The following is a 14,608-nucleotide window of genomic DNA, read 5'->3' on the forward strand; positions in this document are numbered from 1 at the left end:
ACTTGCTTGAACCCAGGTGGCAGAGGTTGCAGTGAGCTGAGATCGCACCACTGCACTCCAGCCTGGGCAACAGAGTGAGACTCTGCCTCAAAAACAAAACAAAACAAAACAAAACCAAAAATCCCCAGAAATTAAAAATTTGCAAGACAGGCACAATGGTTCACACCTGTAATCCCAGCACTTTGAGAGGCTGGGGTGGGAGGATCACTTCAGCCCAGGAGTTTGAGACCAACCTGAGCAACATAGGGAAACCTCGTCTCTGTTATAAATCAAATATACAAAAAATTAGCTGGGTGTGGTGGTGTATGCCTGTAGCCCCAGCTACTTGGGATGCTGAAGTGGGAGGATCACTCAAGCTCGGGAGGTCAAGGCTGCAGTGAGCTGTGATTGTGCCACTACACTCTAGTCTGGGCAACACAGCGAGACCCTGTCTCAAAAGAAAAAAAAAGTCTCAAGACAGCCATTTAGTAATGAATAAAAATAGCTGATCTCCCTTTATTTAAAAGACTTTCACTTCAACCAGAGAATTAGAAGCTAAAAAAAGGAAAAGACTTTTACTACTGAATATTTCACTGCCAGACTGCAATTCATGAATTTCTTGGCTTGAGGTTCTGTTTTTTTTTTCTTTTCTTCTCTTTCTTTTTTTTTTTTTTTGGCAAGGAGTCTCGCTCTGTCACCCAGGCTGGAGCGTGGTGGCACGATCTTGGCTCACTGCAACTACCACCTCCTAGGTTCAAGCTATTCTCCTGCCTCAGCCTCCCGAGTAACTGGGATTACAGGTGCATGCAGCTGCGCCCAGCCTTGGCTTGAGGTTCTGGAAGCCACGTTTCGTCAGTAAGGTGGCAGCCGAGTTTATTTTTGTCTCCTACAAGACACCTTGCAACACAATTACCTTACCTGTTAAGAGGAGTTAACCATATTATCTCAACTCTCAGAACTGTTCAAAGAAACAACCAGGTTCTCTTAAAACACAAAAGCCTACCAAAGGATGTAAAAAATTAGCTCACATGAAGTCAAACACATGAAGTCAAGCACTAAAATAGTCTCAAGTGGCTGGGCACAGTGGCTCACGCCTGTAATCCCGGCACTTTGGGAGGCCAAGGCAGGAGGATCACTTGAGGTCAGGAGTTTGAGACCAGCCTGACCAACATGGTGAAACCCTGTCTCTACTGAAAATACTGGGCATGGTGGTATGCGCCTATGGTAATCCTAGCTACTCGGGAGGCTGAGGCATGAGAATCACTTGAACCTGGGAGGCAGAGATTGCAGTGAGCTGAGATTGCACCATTGCACTCCAGTCTGGGTGTCAGAGCAAGAACCTGTCTCAATCAATCAATCAATCAGTCAAATAGTCTCAAGTAGATGGCATCATCAAACACACCAGGCTGGGTGCCTATTCTATGCCAAGCACCTTGGCTGACACAGAGAAGTATAAATCTCTGGAGCATATATCTCTGGACATCACTTCAATCACATTCTCTCCACACAAAATCAACCTCCCAGAATAGAGGAAATCTAAGATGATATGTGAGAAAAAGTTCTGAAAACTCTCTTATTTGATCCTCACAACCGTTACCTGTGAGAGAGGCAGGGCAGGGATGATTATCCCCATTTTACAGATGACAAAACAGACTCAAAGAGATTCAGTGATTTAACCAAGGTCCCACTGCCGGTCAGAGGAAGAGAGTGGGTTCCTCCCATGTCTCCAAACTGCCCCCAACACGCTTACACTCTAGTTGTAGAAGTAAAACACAAACATACATGAAGAAACAATGCCCTGCATACAGCAGGTGCTCAATTAATGCATACTGGTGGTGGTGGTGGCAGTAATGGTGACTGATGATGATCATAATGAGATGGTGATACTGGTGATGATTGTAGTGATGATGATGGTACTGATGATGATGGTACTGGTGATGGTACTGGTGATGGTAATGATGATGGTACTGGTGATGATGGTAATGACGATGATACTAGTGATGATACTGACGATTATGGCACTGGTGATGATGGTACTGATGATGATGGCACTGGTGATGATGGTAGTGATGATGATACTAGTGATGATGATACTGATGATTATGGCACTGGTGATGATGGTACTGATGATGATGGCACTGGTGATGATAGTAGTGATGATGATGGTACTGGTGATGATGGTACTGATGATGTTGGTAGTGACAATGATGATGGTGATAATGATCATGATGATGGGAGAACACAAGGCACAGACAGTGTGTACTAAATGACTGACAGGGCTGATGAATGCTAAGGGAACTCACCTGAGTCCTCTCCATACCAGTCAGCCTGGACATCCATCATGGAACTCATGGCTACTCCTGCACCTTCTGGTCTTCCCTCCAAACTCCGAGAAAAGTGATGGTCCGCATCATCCTTGCTCGGGGCAGCGCTGTTGCGCAAGAGCGCCTCCAGGAACTGCTTCACGTGGTAGTTGCTATAAGCCAAGTCAACCGTCTGGCCGCTGGGCAAGGCCTCCTCCACGTGGGCCAGGTTCAGCGGGGCAGCATACTGCTGCAGCTGTTCCCCAACGTCCACCTCCACTTCGTCAGCATCAAATTCCACCTTGGGCTCTATCCGTTTGGGTGGAGTAGAGAGGTCGCTGTCAACCGAGCCACCGCCAAGGCTGTCTTTCACCACCAGTTCCAAGGGGTGGCAGTCTCCGCAGTCACCACAGGGGGACTCTCTCAGGCAGTCCACGCTCTTTTCTCCCGCGGCTGGAGAGGAGACCAAGCTCTTGGTACCACAGGAGGTACCCTCCCGGCCTGAACTGCGGCTTCCACTGTCAACCTGATGAGCCGCCGCTGCCGCCGCCGCTGCAGCCGCCGCCGCTGCTGCCGCCACTGCTGCAGCCACAGCAGCCTCCTTCTCCATCTTTCGGCAAATGTCGAGGGATGACCTAATGTATGTCTTGCAGAAGTTCACCACATCATTCATCTGCAGGTAGCTGGCAGCCGACATCACTTCAATCACATTCTCCCCACACAAATCCAACTTCCCAGAATAGAGGAAATCTAAGATAATGGAGAAGGCATCAGAGGTGACAATGTCCAAGGAGGCGGTGCTATGCCGCCCGCTGTCCTGGATATAGTGAATGAGCAGGGCTCGGAAGTAGCCGCTGTTAGCAAACAAAATGTTCCTGTGGGCCTTGAAGATCCGCCCTTCCACAATGATGCTGCAGTCACAGAAAAAGTCCCTCTTTCTCTGTTCATTCAGCTCCCCCAAAAGCTTGGCATAATAGGATTGCATCTCCATTGCTCCGCCAGCTGCTGCTGCTCCAGAGTAAACCTGTATCTCTGTCAAGATTTTTCTTAAGTTAATTCACAAATCTCAACCTTTATAAATATGATTTTTTTTTGTTTTTTGTTTTTTGTTTTTTTGAGACGGAGTCTCGCTCTGTCGCCCAGGCTGGAGTGCAATGGTGCGATCTCGGCTCACTGCAAGCTCTGCCTCCCCGGTTCACGCCATTCTCCTGCCTCAGTCTCCTGAGTAGCTGGGACTACAGGCGCCCGCCACCACGCTCGGCTAATTTTTTTGTGTATTTAGTACAGGGTTTCACCGTACTATGGTCTCGATCTCTTGATCTCCTGATCCGCCCGCCTCGGCCCCCCAAAGCGCTGGGATTACAGGCTTGAGCCATCGCGCCCAGCCAATAATATTTCTTTTAAAAATTTTAAACAAGGCTGGGTGCGGTGGCTCACGCCTGTAATCCCAGCACTTTGGGAGGTCAAGACGGGCGGATCACGAGGTCAGGAGATCGAGACCATCCTGGCTAACACGGTGAAACCCCATCTCTAATAAAAATACAAAAAATTAGCCGGGTGCGGTGGCGGGCGTCTGTAGTCCCAGCTACTGGGGAGGCTGAGGCAGGAGAATGGCGTGAACCTGGGAGGCGGAGCTTGCAGTCAGCAGATATGGTGCCACTGCACTCCAGCCTGGGCAACAGAGTGAGACTCCGTCTCAAAAAAAACAAAAACAAAAACAAAAACAAAAATTTTAAACAATTTTTCCAAAACCAGTGGTCCAATAGTATCTGTAGGATATGGGCTTCCTAGCACTTTGGGAGGACAAAGCAGGCAGATCACTGTGAGACCAGCCTGCCCAACATGGTGAAACCCCTTCTCTGCTAAAAATACAAAACTTAGCCTGGCCTGTAATCCCAGCTACTAGGGAAGCTGAGGTGGGAGGATCGCTTGAAACCAGGAGGTGTAGGCTGCAGTGAACTAAGCTTGCACCACTGCACTCCAGCCTGGTTGACAGAGTAAGATTCCATCTCAATAATAATAATAATAATAATAATAATAATAATAATAATAATAATGTCTGCTTTGGATCTAATAAAAATCAGAGGTTATCCAACTGGGTTAATTTATGAAAAAAAAAATAACTATAGCTAACTGCATGTGAGTACAGTGCTTACTGTTTTACATTGATTCTTTCAGTGAATTTTTATAAAAACCTTACAAGTAAATATTGTCTCCCTTGTTCTGATAAGGAAATTGAGGGTAGGAGATGACCCAGTTGTAACAGATCTGGGACTCAAAATCAGGTCTATTGACCTCCAGAGTCAATGCTCTAACATACTACATTCTACTTTCTTCAAGGCTCAAAATACAGAAAATATTCACATCTAAGAATTATAGTTGAGGCCAGGTGCGGTGGCCCACACCTGTAATCCTAGTACTTTGGGAGGCTGAGGTGGGCAGATCAGCTGAGGTCTGGAGTTTGAGACCAGCCTGGCCAACATGGCAAAACCCTGTCTCTACTAAAACTACAAAAATTAACCAGGCGTGGTGGTGGGTACATGAGTCCCAGCTACTCGGGAGGCTGAGGCAGAATTGCTTGAACCCGGTAGGCAGAGGATGCAATGAGCTGAGACTGCGCCACTACACTCCAGCCTGGGCAACAGACTGAGATTCTGTCTCAAAAAAAAAAAAAAAAAAAAAAATTATAGTTGAGTCTTTAGTGTATCAATCTGAAACTGCTTTTCTTTTTTAGAGACAGGGTTTTGGTCTGTCGCCCAAGTTAGAGTGCAAGTGGTGTGATCATAGTTCACTACACCCTCAAATTTCTGGGCTCAAGCAACCCTCCGACTTCAGTCTCCCAAGACCTAGGACTACAAGTGCATACCACTGTGCCCGGCCAATTAAACAAAATTTTTTTGTAGAGATAGTAGTCTTGCTATGTTGCCCAGGCTGGTCTCAAGCTCCTTGCCTCAAGCAATCCTCCTGCCTCCACCTCCCAAAGTCCTGAGATTACAAGAGTAAGCCACCACACCGAGCCTCCAGTGTCCCAATCCAAAACTTTAAGACAGGTCTTTTTTTTTTTTTTTTGAGACAGAGTCTTGCTCTGTCGCCCAGGCTGGAGTGCAGTGGTGCAATCTTGGCTCACTGCAACCTCCACCTCCCGGGTTCAAGCGATTCTCCTGCCTCAGCCTCCTGAGTAGATGGGATTACAGGTGCATGCTGCCATGCCCAGCTAATTTTTTCTATTTTAGTAGAGATGGGGTTTCACCGTGTTACCCAGTCTGGTCACGAATGAGACTGGTCTCCTTTTATCATCGTTACACTGAAGTATTTGGTGGATTCTTGGGCTAGCCAGCATGTATTCCACATTCTTTTGGTTCTCGTGCCTTTTTTGGCTTTGATGGAAGCGTCCTTCCCCCATTCTTGGCCAACATGCTTTGCATAAAGCTGATGCCAGTCTCAAGCACCAGGTGTGTAAGCTATAATGTAGGCTCATAAAATTAACGCATCCCACCCTCTGACCACAGTGATTGGCTCAGAGATGGCCATGTGGCTTTCAGAGCCAATGAAAAGCAATGAAACATTTGCTGGAATTTCAAAAAAGAGCACTCTCTGCTCTGTGGGATGCAGGATGTGAGGGATGTTGCTGCCACACCACCAGGGAAATCAGCCTAACAAAGATGACAGCCCAGCTCGGGCTGATGGAGCCTGGGGAAAACATCGGAGCCCCAATTCAAGCAGTGCCAGAAGCCAATTAAGTTCCTTTTTGGTTTAGCTGGTCTTAGTTGGGTTTTCTTTTTTAAATATTATGTATTTTTTTTTAGATGGGGGAGGGGGTCTCACTGTCACCCAGGCTGGAGTGCAGTGGTGTGATCTTGGCCCTCTCCAACCTTCACCTCCCTGGCTAAAGTAATCCTCATACCTCAGCCTCCCGAGTAGCTGGGACTACAGGTACCCACCCCTGGCTATTTTTTTTTTTTGTATTTTTGGTAGAGACAGGGTTTTGCCATATTGCCCAGACTGGTCTCGAACTCCTGGCCTCAAGTGATCTGCCCCCCACCGGCTTGGCCTCCCAAAGTGCTGCGGTTATAGGTGTGAGCCACCACACCTGGCCTCTGAGTTGGGTTTTCTATTTCATGCAACTGAGAGACTCCTAACTGATTCCACTACCCTTGGTTAACTCCTGCTTATTATTTATGTCCTGGCCCTTCTCTGTCAATGAACTACAAGCCCTTTGAAAGCATGAGCCATGTCTTATTCAATTTTATATCCCTTACAGTATCTGGCAGAGTGCTTTGGACAAAATAGATTTTTTTTTTTTTTTTTTTTTTTGAGGTAGAGTCTTGCTCTGTTGCCTAGGCTGGAGTGCAGTGGTGCAATCTTGGCTTACTGCAACCCCCGCCTCCTGGGTTCAAGTGATTCTCCTGCCTCAGCCTCCCGAGTAGCTGGGATTACAGGCATGCGCCACCACGCCCAGCTAAGTTTTGTATTTTCAGTAGAGATGGGGTTTCACCATATTGGCCAGGCTGGTCTCAAACTCCTGACCTTGCGATCCGCCCACCTCAGCCTCCCAAAGTTCTGGGATTACAGGCGTGAGCCACTGCGCCCAACCGGCAAAATAGATTTGTTAAGCAAAAAAGGAATACTCATTTCTTAATTGCTTAGTAGATAAACTATGAACCAAGTTTAAAATCCCGTTGGGGCCAGGCATGGTGGCTCACACTTGTAATCCCAGCACTTTGGGAGGCCGAGGTGGGCAGATCACCTGGGCTCAGGAGTTCGAGACCAGCCTGGCTAACATAGCGAAACCTTGTCTCTACTAAAAATACAAAAATTAGCTGGGTGTGGTGGCAGGTGCCTGTAATCCCAGCTACTCAGGAAGCTGAGGCACAAAAATTGCTTGAACCCAGGAGGCAGAAGTTGCAGTGATCGCACCATTGCACTGCAGCCTGGGGGATAGAGTGAGACTCTATCTCCAAAAGAAATAAATAAATAGATAAAATCCACTTGGTAGTGAGGAGGACAGAGACACTGACCTGTTCCCCAACTCCCCTACTCCATCTTCTTCCATCGCATAAATCACATAACCATCGATCAGCTATTACCCCTTTACTTACTGACCCATTGAGATCAGAGAGGTTCCTATAGCCAAGTGCATCCTCTCTACTGGAATCACAAAAGGGTTAGCTAGAGCTGGCAACCGCTGCCAACAGCTCTTTAACCACTCTTCCTCTCCACAAATGGAACACACCAAGACCTTTCCCAGTGAGAAATCAGGTGCCCCTTGCCCCAGTAAAGGGTTCCTCCACTGGCAAAATCCAAGGTTTATGCATTAATTGTGCAGACTTTACTCATAAAAGACTTACTGGAACCTTATTAAATGGCAACTTATACCTACTTTGTATGTATTTATAACAAATGATAGAGTTAAGTTTAGAAACTAGAGAATCAATTCAGGAGGAGAGTGGAGAGAAGCCTCTGTAAGTACAGTAAACTGACAAACCTAAAAGAGAAAACTGACAGCTATAAAAAGTTAAAAGGCTATAAAAGGTAGACCTAGAAATTTTTTCAAGATATCAGCCGGAGGCTATTTAGCTAAGGGTATTAAATACTCCTACATATTCAAAATGGCCTAAGGATACCACTAAATTAAGCCCAGGGCTATAACCGATGGGCATTAAGAAGATTCCTATCTTAATATTCATTTTAAACTCAAGGAAGTTATGTCATAATTTTAGGATTTTTTTTCCCATCCAAAGTGGTTAAAGTTAACATTTTGGTTAAAAAAGAGAACTGTCAGATATCTGAAAAATTCTATTACCAAGTAAATCAATAAAAACTTTCACAGGACTAAGGTTTCACTTGACATTCTCACCCCTTCCCACTGCTCCAACCAAGCTTTCTTGGCAGTGTCTGCTGTTTCCTTTGACCATCAAAATACTAAGGGAAAAACAAGAGACAGAAAAAAAATACTACATTTTATTCTTTCTTAGAAGTGAAAGAAAACACATCAGACTGATAAAATCACATTTTTCAATATGATAATATCCAGTTTGGTGGGAACACAATTTGGAATACCACATCAGAGGAGAATTTGGCCATATTTATCACACTTTAAATGTACACACCTTCTGCCTTGGCAAACTCATTGTGATACATCTACTCATTTGAATACATTCCCCCAAATACATCAAATTATAAGTTCAGGGCTGGGCATGGTGGCTGACGCTTGTAATCCCAGCACTTTGGGAGACCGAGGTGGGCAGATCACTTGAAGTCAGGAGTTCAAGATCAGCCTGGCCAACATGGTGAAACTCCATCTCTACTAAAAATACAAAAATTAGCCGGGTGTGGTGGTGCACATCTGTAATCCCAGCTACTCAGGAAGCTGAGTCAGGAGAATTGCTTGAACCTGGGAGGCAGAGATTGCAGTGAGCCAACATTGCACCACTGCACTCCAGCCTGGGAGACAGAGCAAGACTCCATCTCAAAAAAAAAAAAAAAATTAAAGTTCAGGGCTGGGCACAGTGACTCATGCCTGTAATCCTAGCACTTTGGGAGGCTGAGGTGAGCAGATTATTTGACCTCAGGAGTTTGAGACCAGCCCAGGCAACATGGCAAAATTCTGTCTCTACAAAAAATTTAAAAGATTTGCCAAGTTTGGTGGCACACGCCTGTGGTCCCAGCTACACGAAGGCTGAAGCAGGAGAATCGCTTGGGCCTGGGAGGTCAAGCCTGCGGTGAGTTGTGATGGCATCCCTGCACTCCTGCCTGGGAGACAAAGCAAGACCCTGTCTCAAATAAAATAAGTTCGGAGATGTCTGTTACACCACGATTTTGTACTTGCGCAAAAGTAGAAACAATGTGAATGTCCATCAATAGGGGACAAGTTAAATCAATGACTTTCCAATCACACAATGGAATATTATGCAACCATGTAGAATTGCCTGTGTTCATGTGAAAAAGTCACCAAGATATATTTTTAAAAAAAGCAAGATGCAAAACAAAATGTATAGTTGATCCTATGCATATATGCTTTTGCTGGCAAATATATGTTTTTCTGGAAGGCTGTACGAGAATTAACAGCACCCTTGGGGAAAGGGAGTACAGTTAAGAAGTGGGTGGAGGGGCCAGGCACAGTGGCTCACACCTGTAATCCCAGAACTTTGGGTGGCTGAGGAAGGCAGATCAAGAGGTCAGGAGTTCAAGACCAGCCTGGCCAACATAGTGAAACCCCATCTCTACTAAAAATACAAAAAAAATTAGCTGGGTGTGGTGGTGGGCACCTGTAATCCCAGCTACTCAGGAGGCTGAGGCAGGAGAATCACTTGAACTTGGGAGGCGTTGGAGGTGGAGGTTGCAGTGAGCAGAGTTTGTGCCACTGCACTCCAGCCTGGGTGACAGTGCCAGACTCCGTCTCAAAAAAAAAAAAAAAAAAAAAAAAGGTGTGTGGAGGAACTTTTGCCTTTAATTTTAAACCTTTCTGATAGAAGGCTTTATTATGTGCATGTATTGTTTTTCTTTTCTTTTGAGACAGGGTCTCACTTTGTTACCCAGGCTGGAGTGCAGTGGCATGATCACAGTTCAGTGCAGCCTCGACCTCCCAGGCTCAAGCAATCCTCCTGCCTCAGCCTCCTGAGGAGCTGTGACTACAGGCATGCATCACCACACTCAGCTAATTCTGAAAACATTTTTTTGTAGAGATGGGGTCTCACTATGTTGCCTGGCTGGTTTCAATGGTCTCGAACTCCTGGACTCAAGTGATCCTTCTGCCTTGGCTTTGTTCTTTGTTAACTAAGAAAAAAAGGAGGCAGGGCAGAGGGGTAAGGAATTGGTAAGCCAGGTAGATAAACATGTAAGTAGGTACAACACTTCTTAATTTGTAGTGTGGTCTGATCTACAGGGGCTCTTCCCAGGGCACTTCCGTCTTTCACTGGAAGAGCCTCCTTTCCAGCAATAGCACCTAAAACCAATTTCTTTTGGCTTTCTCACTTAAATTATTTTTTATTCTATTGCAATTATTTTTATTCTACTTCCTGACTTTGCAAGTCTTTCCATATAGTACTTTCTTCAAAATTTTCCCCAATCCTGTACTTGGTATATATTGTGTATGTATTTATTTATATCACCCCCATTTGCCTGAAGTGCTCTGCTGCCCCAGGAAATGCTGAGGATCACCACTTCTCCCAGAAAAGCAGCTCTTAGGGCAGACTGCTCTCAGAAGCACATTTATCTGCACTCTGGCAGGGAACCTCCCAGCCATCCCACAGTTCCAACTCAATTCAACGGTTACCCGCTACATACAATGCCTGACACAAGGAAGATGCCAGGAATAGAAAAATGAACCAAGTATAGTGCCTGTCCTCCAGGAGACAGCAGATGCCAACACAGCTACCTGCAATACAAACTCTCATATACCCTTGAGGGAGTCCTAGCCAGATCACACAACTGTCTCTGTTCAGAGGCCAAAAGCAGCATTGAATTCCACCCCCAAACCTTTCTGACAAGACTCCTCCAGTCCCACCAACCTGAGAATAACAAAAACCTGCTCCTCAATTTTAGCAAAATATTGAGCACTATTCCTTATAAAACACTGTGCAAAGTACGAGCATATTCATTTTACTTTTTAAATTAAATTTTTTAAAAGGCACGGTCTTGCTGTGTTGCCCAGGCTGGAGTGCACGATCCTACCTCAATGCAGCCCGGAACTCCTGGGCTCAAGAGATCCTCCCAACCTCAGCTTCCCTAGTAGCAGGGACTACAGGTGCGCGCCACCATGCCCGGCTTTTACAAGCACATTAGTTTTCACCTCAAAATAACCCAGTGCGACAGATACTCTAACTACATCCTCTTTTTTAGAGGAGGAACTGAGATTCAAAGATAAAAATAACATCACCAAGTTAGGAATGGAACAGAGATCTGACTGACTCCCGGGTTGACATCCTTAACCACTATGCTAACCGGCCTCTCCAAACCCTCCAGGATACGATGCGACAGGTTGGGGAAGTCACTCCTTTCTTTTAGGCATGGATCGGAGGAGAACGACATTAGAGAAGTTTCCATTTCCACACGAAGAATTTCAGGGTCAACTGCATCTAAATTGCTCGCAAGACAGACCCTGCCCCGCCCAGCACCAGACGACCTGCACAGGCCACCAGAACCAGCTACAGGGCATGGCCCCCAAGGATGGGGCCCTGAGGCCTAGCCCCTCCCGTGGCCTCCCGCGGACAAAGTGGCCATCGCTGCGGCTGGCACTTCCCCCGTGTGGCTGAGCCCCAACGCCTGGGTACCATTCACCGTGGAAGAAGTCGGCGCTGCGACCCCCGGCTGGACGACGCGGAGAGCACCCAATGACAGGGAAGCTGGGAGCCCACGGCCGTGCCTGCCCCTCCCCACGCTGGAAGGGCTCGCGGGGCGGAGGTCCCAGGAGTTGCCAGGGCCAAGCGGTCCGAAGGAGGATGACTGAGTGGCGGCAATCCTGCTCGCTAACCCCAATCTCGGGCCAGCCTCCCGGGTGCTCGGAATCCTCCCCAAACCAACGAAAGCGGCAGCGCCAACCCGCTTCTTGGCGCTCACCTTCCAGCGGGTTCCAGCAGCGCAGCCACGGAGCTCCGCGCACCGACACGCCCCCCTTTCATTCACCTGGCGCCCTCCGATGAGAGGCGGGGCGGCTGGCCAATCGCGGGAGCGTCTGACCTCGGGAAGGCGGGCCCTTCGGCCAGCAGGGTGGTCAATGGCGCTGGTGCCCCTCGGAGGATGCGCTCTGAAGGCGCCGGTGCTAGCAGGGTGATGGGAGTTGTGGTCTCAGCGCTGGCTTTTCTGGTAAAGACAGAGTGGACAAAACTACAAGTACCAAGATGCCAAAAGGGGCGAGGACCAGTGCTAGCGAAAGGCTGCAGCTCGGTTCGGTCTTTTGAGTCCCACTTGAGGGACCTGCCAAGTACCGGTCTCTTTGTCTGGAGAGCGAAAACCACGTCGTGGGTATTAATGCAGCCCAGGGAATAAGAGCTGTGACTCATCAGTCCGCACGTATTTCACCTACCGGCGCTCTCCGCAAAGATCTGGAAATAAGTGAAATGATTTAGTCGATTCAACAGGTTTTTATTGCATACCCGCGGTTTCCTTCACTGGGTAGTCGTTACAAAAGATAAAAGATTCAGCTCTTCCCTTGACAGGCTCTCCGGTTCATACATACTAGTGAAACGGTTAAATGGCAGTACTAGGTGCTAAGTGACCGTACAGGCGTGTTCTGGGACAGCTGTGAGCAAGACAAGGCAGCTTACCGCTCTCAGGGAGCTTAGTTCTAATGGGGGTGTATTCCTTTGCTAGGGCTGCTGTACCTAAATGTCACCAACCGGGTGGCGTCAATAACAGATCTTATTGTGTCACAATCCTGGGGACATCTGAAAGCAAGATGTTCCTTCTGAGCGCTGTGAGGAAACAGTCTGTTCCAGACTTCTCTCCTGGGCTTGCATATGGCCATCTTCATGTTCACAGGGCATATTCCCTGTATATGTCTCCATGTTAAAATGTCTCCTTTTGGTTGCAGTGAGTCGAGATCGCCCCACTGCACTCCAGCCTGGGGCGACAGAGACTCCGTCTAAAAAAAATAAAATAAAATACAATAAAAATTAAATATTTTTATAAGGATACCAGTCATATTGGACTAGGGATTCACTCTACGCCAGTATGACCTTTTTTTTTTTTTTTTTTTTTTTTTTTTTTTTTTTTTTAAATATATGGAGTTCTCACCCTGTCGCCCAGGCTGGAGTGGTGGCGGGTGGATCACTTGAGGTCAGAAGTTTGAGACCAGCCTAGCCAACATGTTGAAACCCCATTTCTACTAAAAATACAAAAATAAGCCAGGCGTGGGTGGCGCGTGCTAGTAATCCCAGCAACTCAGGAGGCTGAGGCAGAGGAATGGCTTGAACCTGGGAGGTGGAGATTGCAGTAAGTGGAGATCTGGCCACTGCACTCCAGCCTGGGCAGCAGAGCAAGACTCTGTCTCAAAAAAAAAAAAAAAAAAAAAAAAAAAAAAAGACTACCCTCTCCACTGAGAGACCCTAATGAGAAGTAGTGAGCCATGCTAAGATGAAACAGAAAACCTGTTGGTACATGTCTAAAAAACGGGAGGATGCCATTGGGTTGAGGAAGTGGATGGCAGGTAGACCAGCTTCATGGGCATGCAACTCATGTGGTGGCACAGGGCCGCACACTCAGAAAGGGCTGGTGCTTCCAAGTGAGGTTTTTTACTTAACAAAACAAAACAAAACAAAACAAGAGCCAGGTGCCATGGCTCACACCTGTAATCCCAGCACTTTGGGAGGATGAGGCAGGCGGATCACTTGAGACCAGCCTGCCCAACATGGCAAAATCCAGTCTCTACTAAAAATACAAAAATTAGCTGGGCATGGTGACACATACCTGTAATTCCAGCTACTTGGGAGGCTGAGGCATGAGAATCTCTTGAACTTGAAAGGTGGAGGTTGCAGTGAGCCGAGATCGTGCCACTGCACTGTTTCAAAAAAAGAAGAAGAGGAAGAGGAGGAGGAGCAGGAAGAAGAAAAATTAAATTACTAACAAATAAAAATAATAAAGTCTAAATAAATATTTTAAGAATTCAAAAAAAGGAAAGAAAGGGCTGATGCCTGGTTTAATGCTCTGCCATTGCCCTCTTAAAATTCTTAATAGTTTTTGAACAAGGAGCTCTGCATTTTCATTTTGCCCTGGGCCCCACAAATTATATAGCCAGTCCAGGTGACAGGAAATATGAATGGATAGAGAAGCAAAGGCCACCTTAAGGAGTTTGTAGGCCACCTTAAGGAGTTTGGATTTTTCCTTATAAATGTGAAGGGACACCTTTGAAGGATCTTAAGCAGGGAAGAGATAAGATATGATCTCTCCCCTGCTGATAGATGCTGATAACTGGGGATAGGGTAGAGGTGGTAGAGATGGGGGGGTTTGTTTAGGATATATTTTAGAGCTTGTCAAAAATGTAATTGCAGTTTGCTCTAAAGGTAACTTAATAATTTTAGGTGGCGAAATGTCAGCCAAACACCGTTGTACTATGTATCAAAGAAAAGCAGTTTACCTATTTCTTGTAAAGCTGGATACCCAGAGAGGGATAGCAGCAGTTACATCTTTCCTCTTAGTGTGACTGTCCTTGCCACTCAGTCCCCAAAGGCCATCTTGGGTGCTGAGGACTTTTGATCATTATGGCAGCAGAGAAAGCATCAGAAGTGAGGAGCACCAAGCTTCTCTGGGCTCAGCCTTTTGTATCTTCTCACCTGGGAAGTCATGTCATTGATGCCTTCACCTTAATTGTGACTCTACCTGGAACTCAC

General features: G+C 46.7%; 1 protein-coding gene across 1 annotated transcript in view; it reads right to left on the reverse strand.

The window, feature by feature from the left end:
- Positions 1–11,950, reverse strand: part of ZBTB8B (zinc finger and BTB domain containing 8B) — a 28,223-nt gene extending 16,273 nt beyond the window's left edge. Inside the window, exons 1-2 of the mRNA XM_007979571.3 lie at positions 11,841–11,950; positions 2,283–3,314 (exon numbers count right to left, since the gene is read on the reverse strand). Coding sequence (XP_007977762.2) covers positions 2,283–3,273 — 991 coding nt within the window. The 5' untranslated portion in view covers positions 3,274–3,314; positions 11,841–11,950. The remainder of the gene's footprint in view (positions 1–2,282; positions 3,315–11,840) is intronic.
- Between the last annotated feature and the right edge of the window lie 2,658 nt (positions 11,951–14,608).

The sequence above is a fragment of the Chlorocebus sabaeus genome, chromosome 20 (assembly GCF_047675955.1).
Source record: "Chlorocebus sabaeus isolate Y175 chromosome 20, mChlSab1.0.hap1, whole genome shotgun sequence".
Taxonomy (NCBI): domain Eukaryota; kingdom Metazoa; phylum Chordata; class Mammalia; order Primates; family Cercopithecidae; genus Chlorocebus; species Chlorocebus sabaeus.